The following is a 16,201-nucleotide window of genomic DNA, read 5'->3' on the forward strand; positions in this document are numbered from 1 at the left end:
AAAAAAAAAAACAGTGCTGGATGCTTCCATGTTAGCAACCTATAGACCCATTTTTAATATCCCTTTCATAGCCAAGATTGTGGAGAAATATATTTTTAATCAACTCACCAATTTCTTGAACTTAAATTGGGTTTTTGGCAAATTTTCAAATTTCCAAACTCATCACAGTACAGAACCTTTTCTGATCAAAGTGCCAAATGATATAAGGTTAAATACTGAGCCAGGGAAGGTGTCAATTTTAGTCTTGTTGGATCTCAGTGTGACTTTTGATACGGTGGATCATAATATACTGCAGAACTGGTTGGAAAAGTCGGTAGGACTAAATGGAACAGTCCTTAAATTGTTCGTGTCCTACCAGGACGTAATTTTTCTAATCATTGGAAATGCTCAGTCTATGGGGTGCAATGACCTATGGGGTCCCTCAAGGGTCAGTTCTTCGACCCATCCTGTTCAGCCTGTATATCCTACCCTTGAGTCAAAATTCTTCAGAACTTTAATTCTATTATAGCTACACAGCTGACAGTTATATTTACCAGTGTTCCCAGATGACTATAGTTTAATTGGAGGTGTTGTGCCACTGTCTTAAGCAGATAAAAAACTGGATGAGCCAAAATTTTCAACTAAACCACAATATATATATATCATGATGAAATAAAATTATTTGATTACATGAATATTAAGCTTTGAAATTGAATGTCTACTGACCTCTTTAAAAATGTCTGTCCACAGTCTGTGCAGTGTCAACAAATTATTATTATGGTATTACAGAATATATGTGCGTGAATGAGAAAAGTAGAGGGGGAAGAGTGAGGCTACAGGGAGAAGAGATAGCGAGGGTGGACGACTTCAAATACTTGGGGTCAACAATACAGAGCAATGGAGAGTGTGGTCAGGAAGTGAAGAAACGGGTCCAAGCAGGTTGGAACAGCTGGCGAAAGGTGTCTGGTGTGTTATGTGACAGAAGAGTGTCTGCTAGGATGAAGGGCAAAGTTTACAAAACAGTGGTGAGGCCGGCCATGATGTACGGATTAGAGACAGTGGCACTGAAGAAACAACAGGAATCTGAACTGGAGGTGGCAGAAATGAAGATGTTGAGGTTCTCGCTCGGAGTGATCAGGTTGGATAGGATTAGAAATGAGCTCATTAGAGGGACAGCCAAAGCTGGATGTTTTGGAGACAAGATTCGAGAGAGCAGACTTCGATGGTTTGGACATGTTCAGAGGCGAGAGAGTGAGTATATTGGTAGAAGGATGCTGAGGATGGAGCTCCCAGGCAAAAGAGCGAGAGGAAGACCAAAGAGAAGGTTTATGGATGTGGTGAGGGAAGACATGAGGGCAGTTGGGGTTAGAGAGGAAGATGCAGGAGATAGGCTAAGATGGCAAAAGATGACACGGTGTGGCGACCCCTAACGGGACAAGCCGAAAGGAAAAGAAGAAGAAGAAGGTAACAACTACATACTCAGGTATAACAATTCAGTAAGTTATTTTAAGGTCTTGAGATTCCATCCCTAATCACACCCGTAACTTTATATCAGCGGGCATGACTGATCACACCCATACATTTTTCAAATGTGAGTGACTGCATATGTACAGTACTTTCTGGTATTATGGACAGAACAAAATCTCCCAAAAGCGTAGTAAAAATGCATTTTTGGTCTGATGAAGCAAAGGCTGAACCTTTTGGCAATAATTCCAAAAAGTCAATCCAAAAATTTCTGTTTTAAGAGGGTGTGCACACTTGTTTAACCACATTATATCAGTTGTTTATTTTTACTTCTCCTCTCAAAAATATTAATTCAATTTGTGGTACAAGTTACAGGGCAAATTAGAAGTGATTTTCTGCTTTTCCCTATCAGGGTCGCCACAAAATTAATGGTGAAAAATCTTTTTAAATAGTTCAACTTTTCATTTTTTTTGGATCAAAATGTGGCATCTGGGTAGTGGTATGTACACTTCTTGTCTAGTGTATATAAATCATAGGTATTTTGTTTTCCATTTCATTGAGGACATTTGAATACTTCAATGATCGAGTGTTTACATTTTTTAACTCAAATGATAGTAAATATATCTATCTTTTATGGAATATGAAAATCTGTCTCTCAAGTTCTGTTCAGTGCCAGTTTTGTATTGAGTAGAATGATGTGCCTGGAGGAGTTGAGTGTACAAATGTGTGGATGTACCTCAATTTCCCATTGCTGATGTTAGGTTCTACTTCTTTAGACAGCACACTACAAGCACCACCCTTACTGGTTGCAGCCAAATAGACCACTATATTTTGCCTAAATTGCTTCAAGTTGCAATCAAGCAAAAAAAAAAAAAAATTTGCACGCATTTTCAGAATTCCTAGTAAATTAATCAATAATCATGCCCAGCGCTTGTCAATTTTATTCTATGTGGTTCAAATGCATTATTATGCAAGAAATGTCTGTGAACCTTAGAACTCAGTGTAGGACTCATTTGAAAAGATATTACAGAACAAACCGCACCCACTAATTGTAATTCACTATTAACACATTGGCTTTTTTACATTTGGATCGTTTGCACTGATTTATGTCTAACTTTAAGAGGACCCAAAAGGCTCAGACATGATAAATGTCTGCACTGGAAAAGAAAGCAGATACCATAATTGCCGTTATGTAGCAAATACCTCCCATGAGGTGGCCAAGTAGTCTTTATCCAGTGAAAAGAAAGATGTTGAGCCTATCTACAGCGATTCACGATCACGATTTCCAACCAGCCTGGCGTTGTTGGTAGCACAAGCAACTGAATGTCCATTTGTTTTGTTTTGTTTTTTTGTGTTCTCGCAGGGCAATGAAAGCACTCATTGCTGACATTTGGGAGAAGTAACACTTCTGTTCTGAGCAACCGTACAGGGTCCAGTAATGAGTAAGATGGGGACCGAGTGAGTAAGAACAGGAAAGCATGAGTGAGTCAGCCAGAAGGTGCACAAAGTAAAGTACACAAATTAGGTAGAATGTACATCTTAAAAGCTAGTTTATTGCCATTTAAGAAGTCAAGTAATGCTGTAAAAGCAGCACAGTGCTCCAATGTGTAATTAAGGGCTAGCGCCAAAGATTAAAGACAAAGTATAATATCATTCATAGTGAGCGAGGCCATTAATAAAAAGTCATAGCACATTTAACTATTTACCACCAGTATACAATAGATTTGTCATCATTTATAGAGATTTTTTTTTTTTAATATAGGGTACAATCGGTAATATTCAGGACCTTATTTGTGTTAAAAAAAAATAAATAAAAAGCCCAACTGCGACTCTTTCCTCGTTTTAGTATTTTCAAGCAGTTTGGACATCCTGTGGCAAAATGCTGCCTCTCAGGTCCGTCTTGGACAGTTTAAAAACACAGACATGCCAAGAATCCTTCCTTTGACATTTACAGCATACACGGGGTGCCTCATCTCTTCCTGGAATGAGAATTGGTGATGAGCTCATCCTCCGATGTGCCTCTCAGATGATGCATCCATCCCTCGGAATGTTTACATACGATAGAGTGGATTTCAAATTCGTGCATCTTTGCTTTGTGCCTTCACACCTCTCCCAGCCAGAGCAAAAGGTGGGCTTTTGTTTGTTTTTTTTTTAGTGTCCCACATGGAGCGGCACAACTGTTTGACATGTGCTCAACAGCATGCAGTCCCAAACCCACACTTAGGGAAAACGACCAACCACCATCTTCCAACACCTTAGATCCGAAGAAGAGACGGACACGGGACAAAGACAGAAGATTGATGGACACGTGTGCATTATATTTTACACGTAACACAAGCATGTATACAATGCAAATAGGCAACACATGGCTACTCCGGCATGCACCAGGCGACATCACATCACTGGGACAGTCGTGCCCCTGACACACACTCAAAATGGAACGAAAAACATATTTCTAGCCTCTCTCTTCATCACTATTCCTGAAGCAGAGGTGAAAGCGCCTTGACCGCCTGCTGTAACTGAATAAAGCCATGGATGGGAGGGTCTGTGACTAATTTTTCTCCCAGTGTTGTCCTGTGGGGAGAAAAATGGGTGGGGGCTTGAAGGACGGGAGGGGGGTCATCCCGCATCCTTTGATATCCCTGCCAGTCACCCACACTTTGTGAACAGTAGAATAAAAGCACGCACAAAGCTTCCTGATCCAATCCACACGCTGTCTCTGGGATGGGCACTGGGGTGGAAGCGGGGGAAGGGTCTCTTCTATTTAAATAGGCCAAACACCTGCTGGACTCGAGCCCCACGCACCAAACAACATGTCTCTCATACCAGTTGCCCACAGAGGCATATGGGTACATCAACATAATGGAATTACACAGGAAATGCTGTGCAACCTTTGGTTTGTTCGAATTTTGTTCAGATTTGGAATCAATTATCTTTTGGGGGATTTTTGGGGCCGATTACCGATCAGCGAACTTAAAAAAAACAACCAATCATCAATCCGATTACAAGCTGGAGAAACTGGTCCATTTAAACGAGCTGTCCCATCCACCCATTTTCTTAGCCGCTTAACTTCTCAAGGGTGACCGGGAGTGCTGGAGCCTATCCCAGCTGTGAACGGGGAGGAGGCGGGGTAGACCCTGAACTGGTTGCCAGCCAATTGCAGGGCACATTGAGACAAACAGCCACACTCACAATCACACCTAGGGGCAATTTAGAGTGTTCAATTAATGTTGCATGTTATTGGGATGTGGGAGGAAACTGGAGTGCCCGGAGGAACCCCCGCAGACATGAGGAAAACATGCAAACTCCACACAGGCGGGTCCAGGATCGAACACGTGACCTACGAACTGTGAGGCCAACGCTCTCCAGCTGACCCACCCTGCCACCTCAAGGAGCTGTTCATTCATTTTATATACTTTTGCAGTGTATACTGATCATCTTCCAAAACCATTTATATCCAGGTCATGTATTCTAATCAGAAATTCACATTAAATGACTGAAATAATGTTTGCTAACTTACTATAACTACTTCTCACACACACCAAAACTTTAGAGCATGAGTTGACATAACCCCAGTATATTTGCATACAAACTATCAAGACGATCAGAAGTCCTATAAAAACACCTGTGTGCCAACGAGAACTTATTCGAAGAATCATCATAGAAGTTATGTAATACAACACACAGCAACATTACAACTGAGAGGTGATTACAAAAACTTTTTTTTTTTTTTTAAATCAATGGTTAATATTTGTTTCTGTTAAGGCTCAAACTCCCACAAAAATTTTTTGTGATTTGAGTCAAAATTCTGACTAGCTGATCGGTTTTCCACACCCATTCAAATACCAAGTCGAGTAATCAGGTTAGGGTTTGTGTATAGCCCTCGGTTCTATGCCTGTCCATTTCTATAAGTTGTTACATGCAACCAGTAAGTTGGGGACTGGGATACGCAGTCACTGTGATTTGATGGGGGCATACGCACCTGCGCGCCATCACACTTGCAAATCTGCACAGTCAAGCACGCGCATAAAATTTGTTACGAGTAGAAATATATAGGTATTGAAAGATGTCGCGGTGAAACAGTGGGTCAGCTGGTAAAGCGTTGGTTTCACAGTTCTGAGGTCCTGGGTTCAATCCCAGACCCGCCTGTGTGGAGTTTGCATGTTCTCCCCGTTCCTGCCTGGGTTTCCTCCGGGCACTCCGGTTTCCTCTCACATTCCAAAAACATGCAACATTAGTTGGACACTCTAAATTGCCCCTAGGTGTGATTGTGAGTGCGGCTGTTTGTCTCAATGTGCCCTGCAATTGGCTGGCAACCAGTTCAGTGTACCCTGCCTTCTGCCCGTTAACAGCTGGGATAGGCTCAAGCACTCCCCGCAACCCTCGTGAGGATAAGTGGTGAAGAAAATGGCTGGATGGATGAAAGATGTCGCTTATTTTGTGTAGTCTTGACCAATGTTCCCCCTAAGTTGTGCCACTGATCCAGCGCCGTGAACCACAGCCTGACTTTTTTTTTTTTTAAACCGGAACCACACGGACAAGCTGCAGCTCACCCTACTTCTACTTCCTCGTTTACCTGACATCGCACCCCTCTGCTTTTAAAGGGGTATACTCATAATTATAAACAGAACACAAACCCACAACTTTATATCTGTGGCCATGACTGGTGGACCACACCCGTAACTTTATATCTGCGGGCATGACTGACCACACCCGTACATTTTTCAAATGTGACTTGATATGGTTCTGAAAAAAACAAATCAATACATTAATTAATCAGTAATTAATGAACTTTGACAGGGCTTCTATCACATTATGGTTGACTATAAAATATCTTTTCGTTCAACTCCTTGCATGTATTCTTTTTTGTTCAAGTGCTTCTTCTCGCAACACCTCTTGTAGAACAAAAGTTTAATAAAGCACATCTTTTGGAATATATGTATAAAAGCTGAAAACATGCCCAAAGTGCAACTTTCGAGGCATATTGTGTCATTTTGATCACAATATGAAAAGCATGACAAACGTGTTAAAATTTTGAGGCTTGACTGGGTATAACTAATTCAGTGGTTTTCAAACTAGGAGGGGATGTGTATTGTTCCCCCCCCCACCACCTCTCCACTTTCCAAATTTCAGCAGCATCATCCACCCATGCTTTTAGTATTTTCAGCACTAGTGCGCCCCCCATTCCTAACTGAGAAAAAAAAATTAAAGCCGTGGTGGGAGGGGGGCAGAAAAAGTTAATCTCCAAAAAGTTGGGCGCAGCCAAAAAACTTTGGAAACCACCAGACTAATTAGTCTTTTGATTGATATGTCAAGTTACTATACACCCAAAATTCTGAACAATGAAAACTGTTAACGGGACAGTAAAATTGAGGGGTCACCGTCGTGGAAAAGACTGGTTGTGGATGTGTTGCACAGAAAAAAAATAAATGGACAGCTTGGCAACCCAGAAAAAAAAGAAGCAACTGAAACTTGGACAGATCAAGAGAATGGATTCCCTCTACACACACAAAGCTAACAAATGCCTTCATTTGGACAGCAACTACCGACAAGCACCCCTTTGAGCTGCTGCAATAGGCTTAGTAATCCATTCCAAAGTGGCAGCTGTCAGAATAAAAGTTGCTCTGCTTCTCAGACAGAGTTCTGTGTCTCTGTTGGATTTGGGTCTTTCTGTGTGGATGGATTTGACAGAGGGTGGGAGGGAGATGCTGGGCCAGTGTCCGGCTGGTGCTCTGTTCAGTGTCACCCTGTGAACCCAGCGGGCTGCAGTGAGCCTGAACAATCCTGCCCCGGTCTGGCCACAGAGGCATTACACTGATCCTGAATGAAAACCGCAAGCTGTGACCGCGACTTGTACCGAAGGGATGTACAATTCACACACTTTCAATTCTCCACTGGTACAAAAAAGCAGTAGTTGTGTCATTCAAATATACAAGGATGCTTTGTAATATTTTTGTTATTCTAAAAAGCATCTTTTTTTATTCCTGAAATGTTGTACAAATTTTGAACATGGAACTGTCCTAATGCTTTGAGTCACCTTATCACATCCCCACCCACACCTCACTAACCCTCGCTTCAGCAGCATTTAAGGATTACATTTGAAGCCAAAAGTTTACATGCACTATCACAGTCATTAGATTGATACATGAGTTTGTAACTCCCTTCTAAATTTCCATCCATCCATTTTCTGAGACATTTATCCTCACAAGTGTCGCAGGAGTGCTGGAGCCTGTTTTCTGTGGTGTGATCATTTTTGTTTCGATGTGACACCGAGAGTGTGAAAAACATCTTGAGAAATGACTTAACTTCGCTGTCATTGTGTGGGGCAATGTAAGGTTCTTCTACTTATAAATGTAAAACTGCAATTCTTCCTCACTACTTCGTGAGTGCCATCACATGGTAGCTTATGTACATGCTAAAACCATTGCTAGCATGCATGCTAACAATGTAACCAGTGTGTTCAAGTGTCCTTCATTGGACAACTCACAGAACATTTACAGATTCTAGAACTCAGCATGCACATAAAGTTCGCCACGTCATAAGGAGCCCTGTCTTTTTAGGAGATAATTCAAGACTTCTAAGTGCACCTTACGGTTCTGAAAATGCGGTTCCCTGAGCAAAATCTGCAAATATGCGGGGCCGCGACCGGTGAACCATGAATGGGCAAGGGCACACTGTATAATGGATCTCAATGGGAGCTGAAAATCCCCAAAGAACAGTTTTGGTCGACATTTGAGGTACCACTGCAATTCATCTCGAACCTTTCTTCCAACTATGATTATCAAGCATTTATTTGCACAAGTATTAATGGTTGCACCAAGCTGGACTCTCATCTTCAATAGCCTTTGAGTTCTGTGAGGATGAATAGACTGGTCTGCCTCTTTGCATCAGTAATGCTGCAATCCACTCGAGATGCTAAAGAATAAAAAACAAGATGCAATGAAATGCATTTCTCTGGGGGGGAAAGAAGCATGAAACACTCTCTAAAACATATATATCTCATCATGCAGAATTGTAGCGATCTATTCTGTCTCTACAATTCAAACAGGCTGCTGTAGTTTCATTACTTTAACTTCGCACCCAGATATGTGGAATTTTTCATTTGGGGGTTGAATTGAAAGTGCTGATACATTTCAGACTTAAGCATTCAAGACTCTTGCGAAGTTGAAACATCTTCACTGACATGTAGCCTGAAGTCTGACTTGAAAATGAGCTAGTAAGATAATACTTTGTGCTTGAATCAAGGCTTGGTGATCTGGCCTTAGAATAAAATCTCATCTTTTTACCCAAACATATCAGATTTCTGGTTATCATCAACCACGCATCCCCCTTTAAAAAATGGAAAATGCCAATGAAAATGACAAAGTTTTGCTTTTTTCCCCTTCTGAGAGTTACTTTGCAATCAACTTCCACAGAACAATAAAATAAGTGTTTCCACTTGGAGATTATGGCCCTTTAAGCATAATACCTTATAAAACATTTACAAAGTTCAACAATATAACATCAATATAGCAACCAAAATTTTATTTCTGGGATTACTTTGTAAAAACGTCACCGAACAAAACGTGCGGTTGGCTAGCAAGCAGTCAAAGATGTACCCCACCTCTTGTCCAAATTTAGATGGAATAGGTTCCATCTCACCCACGACCCTTATGAGGACAAGCTCTATCAAAATTGGATGGATCATTGGTTGTCTATATGTTACTTGCGATTGGCGGGTCTCGCACAAAGTCAGCAGGGATAGGCTTCAGCTCAACCGTGGCCTTAATGAGGACTAGAGACCTATGCATAATGTTTGTAAACAATGGGCACTGGAGTACGTCTGGGTGGGAGACAGTAATTGATTACAGTATCACTGATCTGAACTAAAAACGATGACAAAAAGTGTTAAGGAGCTGCACGGCCAAATTTCGCCCAAAAAATTTTGCCATGTTTGGATTTCCTTCAGAAACCTAATCCAACCAAACCTAAATCGAGTCGATATCATAAATAGTTGTACAGGTAAGATTGCAAAAATATGTAAACAAGTATATTTTGACAAGGTGAGCAGTAGAAAGTACAGACATCCATTTTGGTATGCAGGGAGAAAAAGTAAAAAAATGTCAGAAAACTAGATGCCTTGAAAAAAACCAAACATATATATATATATATATAGGAGTTTGCAATTCCCCCACACCCCCCCCCAAAAAAAATATATATATCACTGACATTTTATTTAAACTTGTCGGTATGACCTGACAGTAGTGCATGAGTAAAATGAAATTACCTGTGGGATATCAGCTGCATCTTGTACTAAATATAATTTAAGAGAAACCACCGCACACGAAGAAAACAACCGGATACAGATGGAGTGACTGGGAAGGTGTCAACCATTTGGCATGAACTCACGGGCAAAGCATAGCAGGGACTCCCTCGTGCTGACCTGTTGGTATGGGCTCAGGAGCTTTACAGAAACTGGCGGAAAATCAACCTTCCAAAAAAAACAAACAAAAAAAAAAGTGCAGCCCTCATTTGCTAACAGAAAGAGAGAAAAGTGACTTCAAGTACCTGATGATTGAAAAAAAGGATACAGTCTAACTAACATTTCTGCTTTTCAATTCTGAATTGATTGTACTTTATTTAAAAAAAAAACTTCAAACTAACAACATTGTGTTATAGTAACACTCTATTTCACATACATCCGACCCATGTAGTGAATGTGGGTAATGATGTGTTTAACGTGCACGTTCACACTAAGGAGTGGTGGTTAATTAGACTGAACAGAAATTGAACTCATGTCTGCAACTCCATAAAAGGGAGATGGATGTACCAATAAACCATCCAGGTGCAGTCTTAACATGAAGCAATCACAGGTAATTGATTAGTCTTTTTTTAAGTGATCTTGTTGGGCAATATCTGAATTCACACATTGTCCCTTTATATATTTCTCTGGCTGACGTTCATGCTTTAGTTTAAAAAAAACAAAACAGAAATTAGTCCCCAGTCACTCAGTACTTGTCTTTTTTTCCCCCCATAGTAATATTACTCAAGTAATTATTTTAAGAACAACTTTTTACTTGCGTAACATTATTCTTAAGTAACAGTAGACTTTTCGGAAAACTCTGCTTACCTCTGTTGGCCAATAAATTAAATGCACATGCCATTCATGTTCTGATTTTAAAAAACTAAATTATTTTTAAAAAAAAACTGAGTTACTCAGCACTAAGTATTTGTTTTACAAAGGACTGCTTTGTATCTTCACTTCAGTCATAGTAACGTGAGATAACAGTAGTCTTACTCGATTAAAGCACCACAATAATTCCTGGACTGAAAAGTACACAGTGAAGTAATACACTTTACATCGCTGCCTAATTGTTCCCTCTGCAACGGTTGCACGCTGCTGCTGGCGGAAAAGGAAGATGGTAGTTCGCTAGGGCGAACACACCCCCACACATCACACGGCCCGTCAGGCGGGGGGCTCGTCGTTGTTGTTGTAGCCGGCCCTGCATGCGCAGTCTGTCACACGACGAAGCCCGAGTCGCACAGATACTCTCTCGGTGCAATGAGGGAGGGGAAAAAATTGAATTGAGAATGGCTGCGGGCTGCATGTGGCTCCGTAATTAGCGTAACCGTAAAGCCTTTACACGCAGCGCATCGTGTCAGTCCGAGCGAGGAGAATGGGTTCACCTCCCATTTTTCCAACGCATCAGCAGTAGCATGACGGCTAGCGTGGCGTAGTGCGTAGCATGCTAAATCAGTTAGCCTAGCCACATACGCCAGTACACAAATGGCTTAACTGTGAGGCTCAGCCAGCTTGCGAATGATATGCAAGACGGGCATAAACACACGCGCAATTTCTGAAATAACACCCGAGACGTGCTACCAAAAGTGTACTCCGGGCACTTAGCATACGAGCTAACCCACCAGCTAGGTTAGCGGAATGTTCGCAGCAAGACATCATCTTGAGCAAAATCACCAGCTTCCAAATTAACCCGGTTCATTCATTGGAAATGGATTCGTGGCTAGCTTTCAATACATAAAGGAAGCAGAATATCGCCGTGGAGGGAGGCTAACTAAGGACCACATTTGTATCCTGTCGCCCCCTTCAAGTTGACATATCTTGTTTTCAAACACAGCACACGATACCTGGAAGGGTGTTGAGCCTTCACGACGTTCTGATCAAACGTGCAATTTGTTTTCAACTCTTTTTTTTCGCCTAAAGAGACAAACGTCGGCGCAAACGCACTGGGGCAACTTTTACTGTTATTGTACGAGACGTCCAAGTCTACTTGAAAGCTTACAATTGAGCTAATGTCAAGTAGCTAACTAGTACAGAATTTTGTAGTGGCTTGGTTATATGATACGTGTTTGTTACAATCCGTTATTAATGTGTTTAGAACGCTTGTAATGTTTTTTTGGTCGAATAAGAGACCATAAACACATCGACAAGAAGAGGGGAGTGTTTTGGGTTAGCGTGCTAGTACTCGTCCAGCCAAAAGAGTATGAGGATGTAGCCTCTCCTATCACATCTACTACAAACTAACTTTGTTCCCAGAACCTGACACGAGCACACGTCTCGGTTCGGTGCACTGTGGGTTCCGGACTAAAGTTTGCACTCGTGAAAGTAGCAAAGTTAACGGAGCATCACGGCGTTGGCCAAGTTTGGCTCAGTTAGGAAGCGAACAGGAGAGCCCAATAGATTTGGTCAACGTTTGGACCGTTAGCTGCACACAACGAACGCCTCTCCCGGTACAGGAGCTCCCCAAGCGCGTTACTCTCTCCCTATCTCCCTGTCCGTGCGCACGGTGCTTACCTCCGCGCTGCTCGAATCACTCGATTCCCCCAAAACATCCCGAAATTTCTGCAGGTTGCTCCCGATGACCGAGGAGACCTGTAGTGCAGCATCAAACCCGGGTCCGAGGCCAGCTGCGTGCGGGTGGGCTCCCGGGACGTTCCGCAGCGAGGCGGTGACCCTCACCCGGCCCGCTCTCCTCCCGGTGCCGGAGTTGCTGCTCCCTCCGGGCCGAGCGGGGAAGCGCCACCGACAGCTGTGCGCCATTTTACACTCTGTGAGTGCCTGTGTGCCCTGCGATCACAGATACGTCGGTGGGCGGAACCCTGAGCCAGCACTCCACATAAACAAGCTCCGCCACGGCCTCCACTCTCACTGGCCGACCAGTCGTTATGCAGGTTGCGGGGCGGACTCCACTCGGCCCGGACAATGCATTTGGTTTGCATGCGCTATTGGCGCTGAGCGCGCTCGAGTCCTAATCAGATTCAGGGGCCTTGCCCGGGAAATTAGCGGTGCACTTGAATGGCAAAAAGAAGAAGAGGCCAAACCGAACACCTTACAAAATCAGGCCACCCGAATTTGAGATACACCGCGAGGTTTTTTGTTGTCCAAAACACACACACACGCGCGCTTAAACACAACTGTAGTCAAGGATTTAGATCAATGATATTTGGAGCCGATATTCATTTCCTGTGAAAAGGAAAATATTAGTACAAAAATGAGTAATCCAAACTCCAACACACACTTCATTAAACGCATGTTTATTTAACTTTATAGATCTGATTTTCTTCTCTGATCTTAGATACGAGCCGTCTGTTGTAAAATTCTAACCCAGAAGAACTCACTGAGCTCCCGGGCTCAACACCATGACTTGGAAAGTTAAAGTCAAATAGTTCGGCGAAGTTTACAGTAGTAAATAAAATTTTCCAAATTTCATCCAGCCAGCCATTTTACATCTCACTAGGCCAGTAATTCCCAAACAGTGTGCCGGGGTACATTAGTGTGCCGTGAGCGCTCTTCAGATGTGCTGTGGGAAGTTATTCAATTTTATGTAATTGCTAAAAAAAAAAAAAAACATTCCAAGAAATAATGTATCTTTATTCGTGTATTTATGCCAATGTGGCACAATGACAGACAGAACAAAAAAAATCCTCTTCTATTAGATTGCAGGATGTACATACAGTAATTATTCGATCCATTTTTGGTGACATTTACATTTCCTTTTGTTGGTGTGCCGTGGGCTCTATAAAAGGTTGAAAATCACTGAACATGGCGATGTGCTGGAAGCCTATCCCAGCATACTTCGGGTGAGAAGAAGTGTACATCCTGAACTGGTCGCCAGCCAATCGCAGGACACATGAACACAACCATTTGCACTCACATTCACACCGAGAGGAAATTTAGCCGTTAATTAAACTACTATGCAGTGGTAAGGGAGAGTATGCCTGGGCAACATAGCTAAGTTGGTGGTATGTATGATGACTGGTAGTGAGGAAGAAGATTAGGAAGACACAGGTAGAGCTGAGAACCATGTGTTGGAAGCTGAGAAAGTTAGAGTGTTGTGCAACTTTTCAAGAAGAAAGAACAGAGGCTCTTGGTGGACAGGAGGAGCTCCCGGAAGATTAGACTACTCCAGTCATGGTGATCAGAGAGACAGGCAGGAGAGGACTTGCTGTATCTTCTGGTAGGAAAGGGAAGAAGGAGACTTGCTTCTGGAACCTCAAAGTGCAGGAAGTCATACAAAGAAAGGGGTTAGGTAAGAAGAAGGAGGACACTGAGAAGACCGAGTCGAGGGAAGGAAGAGGTGGCAAAGGCCAAACGACCCATATAACCACATGTACGTCAGGTTCGACACCAAAGGAGGAGAAAAAGATCTATACTATACAGGTTGGCCAGACAGAGGGATGAAGATGGGAAAGATGTGCAGCAGTTCAAGGTGATTAAGGATCAGAGGTTGGGAGTAACGAGCTACTTGTACTCAAGTAACTGTACTTGTGAGAGTACTTTAAATGCACTGTACTTTTTACTTTTACGTGTTTATGTAAAGAAGGATCATTACTTTTACTCTGTTACAATGATCAACACGCCATTCGCTACTTTTATTTATCCATTCTTGTGTGAAAACTATTTTTAGACTCCAATTTCAACTTCCACATAGGGCGCACGTTGTGCCAATCGAATGTTGTGATCACTATTGTCATTTGACTCCAAATCACCAATCAGACTACAGAAGGCAGTCACATGACTGCGCACGTACCCTCACAAGTCAATCAAAATGACTCATTTGTGGGGTGCAGGGGACAGCCATGACTGTGTTTACTTTACAGACTCCAAAAAACAACAACTTTATCAGGCAGCTCTTAATTTTTACTGCTCAAATTTGGACCTTCAGCCCACTTTTAACTTGAAAAACTTGAGCTATGTCGCTGATGTTTTTGCTGTTGTGTTGGAATTGGTTGTTGGTTTGGGGGCAGTTAAAAATTCTATTCCATTCTACCCACCTCTGTTTGGGATAGAGACGGAAATGTGTTGACTGGTGCCAGTAGAGTGCTGGATAATGTTCGAAAGGCACTAAAGGATGAAAAATTTAAAGCAGTTGGCCTTGATAACATAACCGTGGAGGTACAGGAGAGTCTAAGAGAAGTGGTTGAGTTTCTGATCAATTTATTCAACCTAATTGTAGCGAGTGAGAAGATGCCTGAGGAATATTGGGAAAAAAACGTGCTGGTGGCCATTTTTAAGAACAAGGGTGCAGAGCTGTGGGAACCATGGAGGAATATTGTTAATGAGCCACTCAATAAAGGTATGGGGAAAGAGTAGTGGAGGCTAAACTCAGAACAGAAGTATTTGTGAGCAACAACCTGGTTTCATCCCCGGAAACAGTACTACAGATGCATTATTTTCCTTGAAGGTGTTGGAGAGGTATAGAGAAGGTCAAAAGGAGCTACATTGTGTCTTTGTGGATCTAGAGAAAGCCTATGACAGATTACCCAGAGAGGAACTGTGGTACAGTATGCTGATATCTGGAGTCGCAAATGAGTATGTTTGAATAGTACACCACATGTATAAGAGCAGCACAACAGTGGTCAGGTTTGCTTTAGGTGTGACAAAGGAGTTTATGGTGGAGATGGGAGTGCATCAGGGCTCAACCCTAAGCCCCTTCCTGTTTGCAATATTGGATAGGCTAATGGATAAGGTAAAATGGTAATCCCCATGGACCTTGGCGTTCACAGATGGCATTATCATATGCAGAGAAATCAGGGAGCAGGTAGAGGAACAGTTATTGCAAAAGATTGTGTGGAACATAAAAATATTACGTAGAGTTAGCATTTTCTCAGTTACATATGCATTCCTAAATGAGGAAAATATGGCCACAATCTAATTTTACACCACAGTTACATAAGATCCAAAATAACCCCAAAAAGTACAACACAAACAGGTTTTGAATTTTTAATCATACTGTACACTAAAAGTCAAATTTTACAATAAAACAAAATAGTGTATTTTCACTCAAGATATTTAATGTAAAGCACATGCATGCCAAACCACATACGTACTTCACACCTTAATCCTGGATCACAACCTAGTTTTTTTTTTAATAAAATCCCTTCAATGATAATCTCGCTTTCATTGAGTTGATCACATTCATTCTATCTGCAGCTCTCGATGTCTAAAAAAAATATTTCTCAAAAGTACAATTCAGGCTCTTTTTTTGTGAATGCAAATAATACCAAACCTTTGCAAAATTATCAGTGTTCAGTTAACCGTTATTTAAAGGGCAATCAAGAAGGTGAAAACTGGAATCATTTTCAGTAGCAGGCAAAAAAATAATCCCGCACCCCATAGTTTTCTCACTCGTTACCGTATTTTGCAGTTGTTGTTTATGTTAAATAGAAAACCAATGCCTCCCTAGGAGTATTGCCATTTTTTTGACATGACAAACAATGAAAAATAATCTTTACTTGCCGTGTTGGGTTAGGAGAAACA

At 41.9% G+C, this 16,201-nt stretch overlaps 1 protein-coding gene and 1 long non-coding RNA gene across 9 annotated transcripts in view; both read right to left on the reverse strand.

The window, feature by feature from the left end:
* The window catches only part of kmt2a (lysine (K)-specific methyltransferase 2A), a 66,840-nt gene extending 53,823 nt beyond the window's left edge, over nt 1–13,017 (reverse strand). For all 7 annotated transcript variants that reach the window (XR_009796240.1, XM_061828591.1, XM_061828592.1 and 4 more), the window contains exon 1: nt 12,236–13,017. Coding sequence is in view for 6 of the 7 variants with exons in the window: in XM_061828591.1 (XP_061684575.1) it covers nt 12,236–12,481 (246 nt within the window). In the remaining variant the exon portion in view is untranslated. The remainder of the gene's footprint in view (nt 1–12,235) is intronic.
* On the reverse strand, nt 8,318–11,303 carry LOC133505395 (uncharacterized). Of its 2 annotated transcripts, none has more exons than XR_009796242.1 (3): nt 10,553–11,303; nt 9,832–9,913; nt 8,318–8,358 (listed from the first exon to the last, which is right to left on the reverse strand). It is a non-coding gene; the product is annotated as an uncharacterized LOC133505395 (long non-coding RNA). The 2 variants fall into 2 exon arrangements; XR_009796243.1 differs by having other exon boundaries at nt 8,322–8,358; nt 10,721–11,303.
* Nucleotides 13,018–16,201: the final 3,184 nt, after the last annotated feature.

Source organism: Syngnathoides biaculeatus, chromosome 8 (genome assembly GCF_019802595.1).
Source record: "Syngnathoides biaculeatus isolate LvHL_M chromosome 8, ASM1980259v1, whole genome shotgun sequence".
In the NCBI taxonomy this organism is placed as follows: Eukaryota; Metazoa; Chordata; class Actinopteri; order Syngnathiformes; family Syngnathidae; genus Syngnathoides; species Syngnathoides biaculeatus.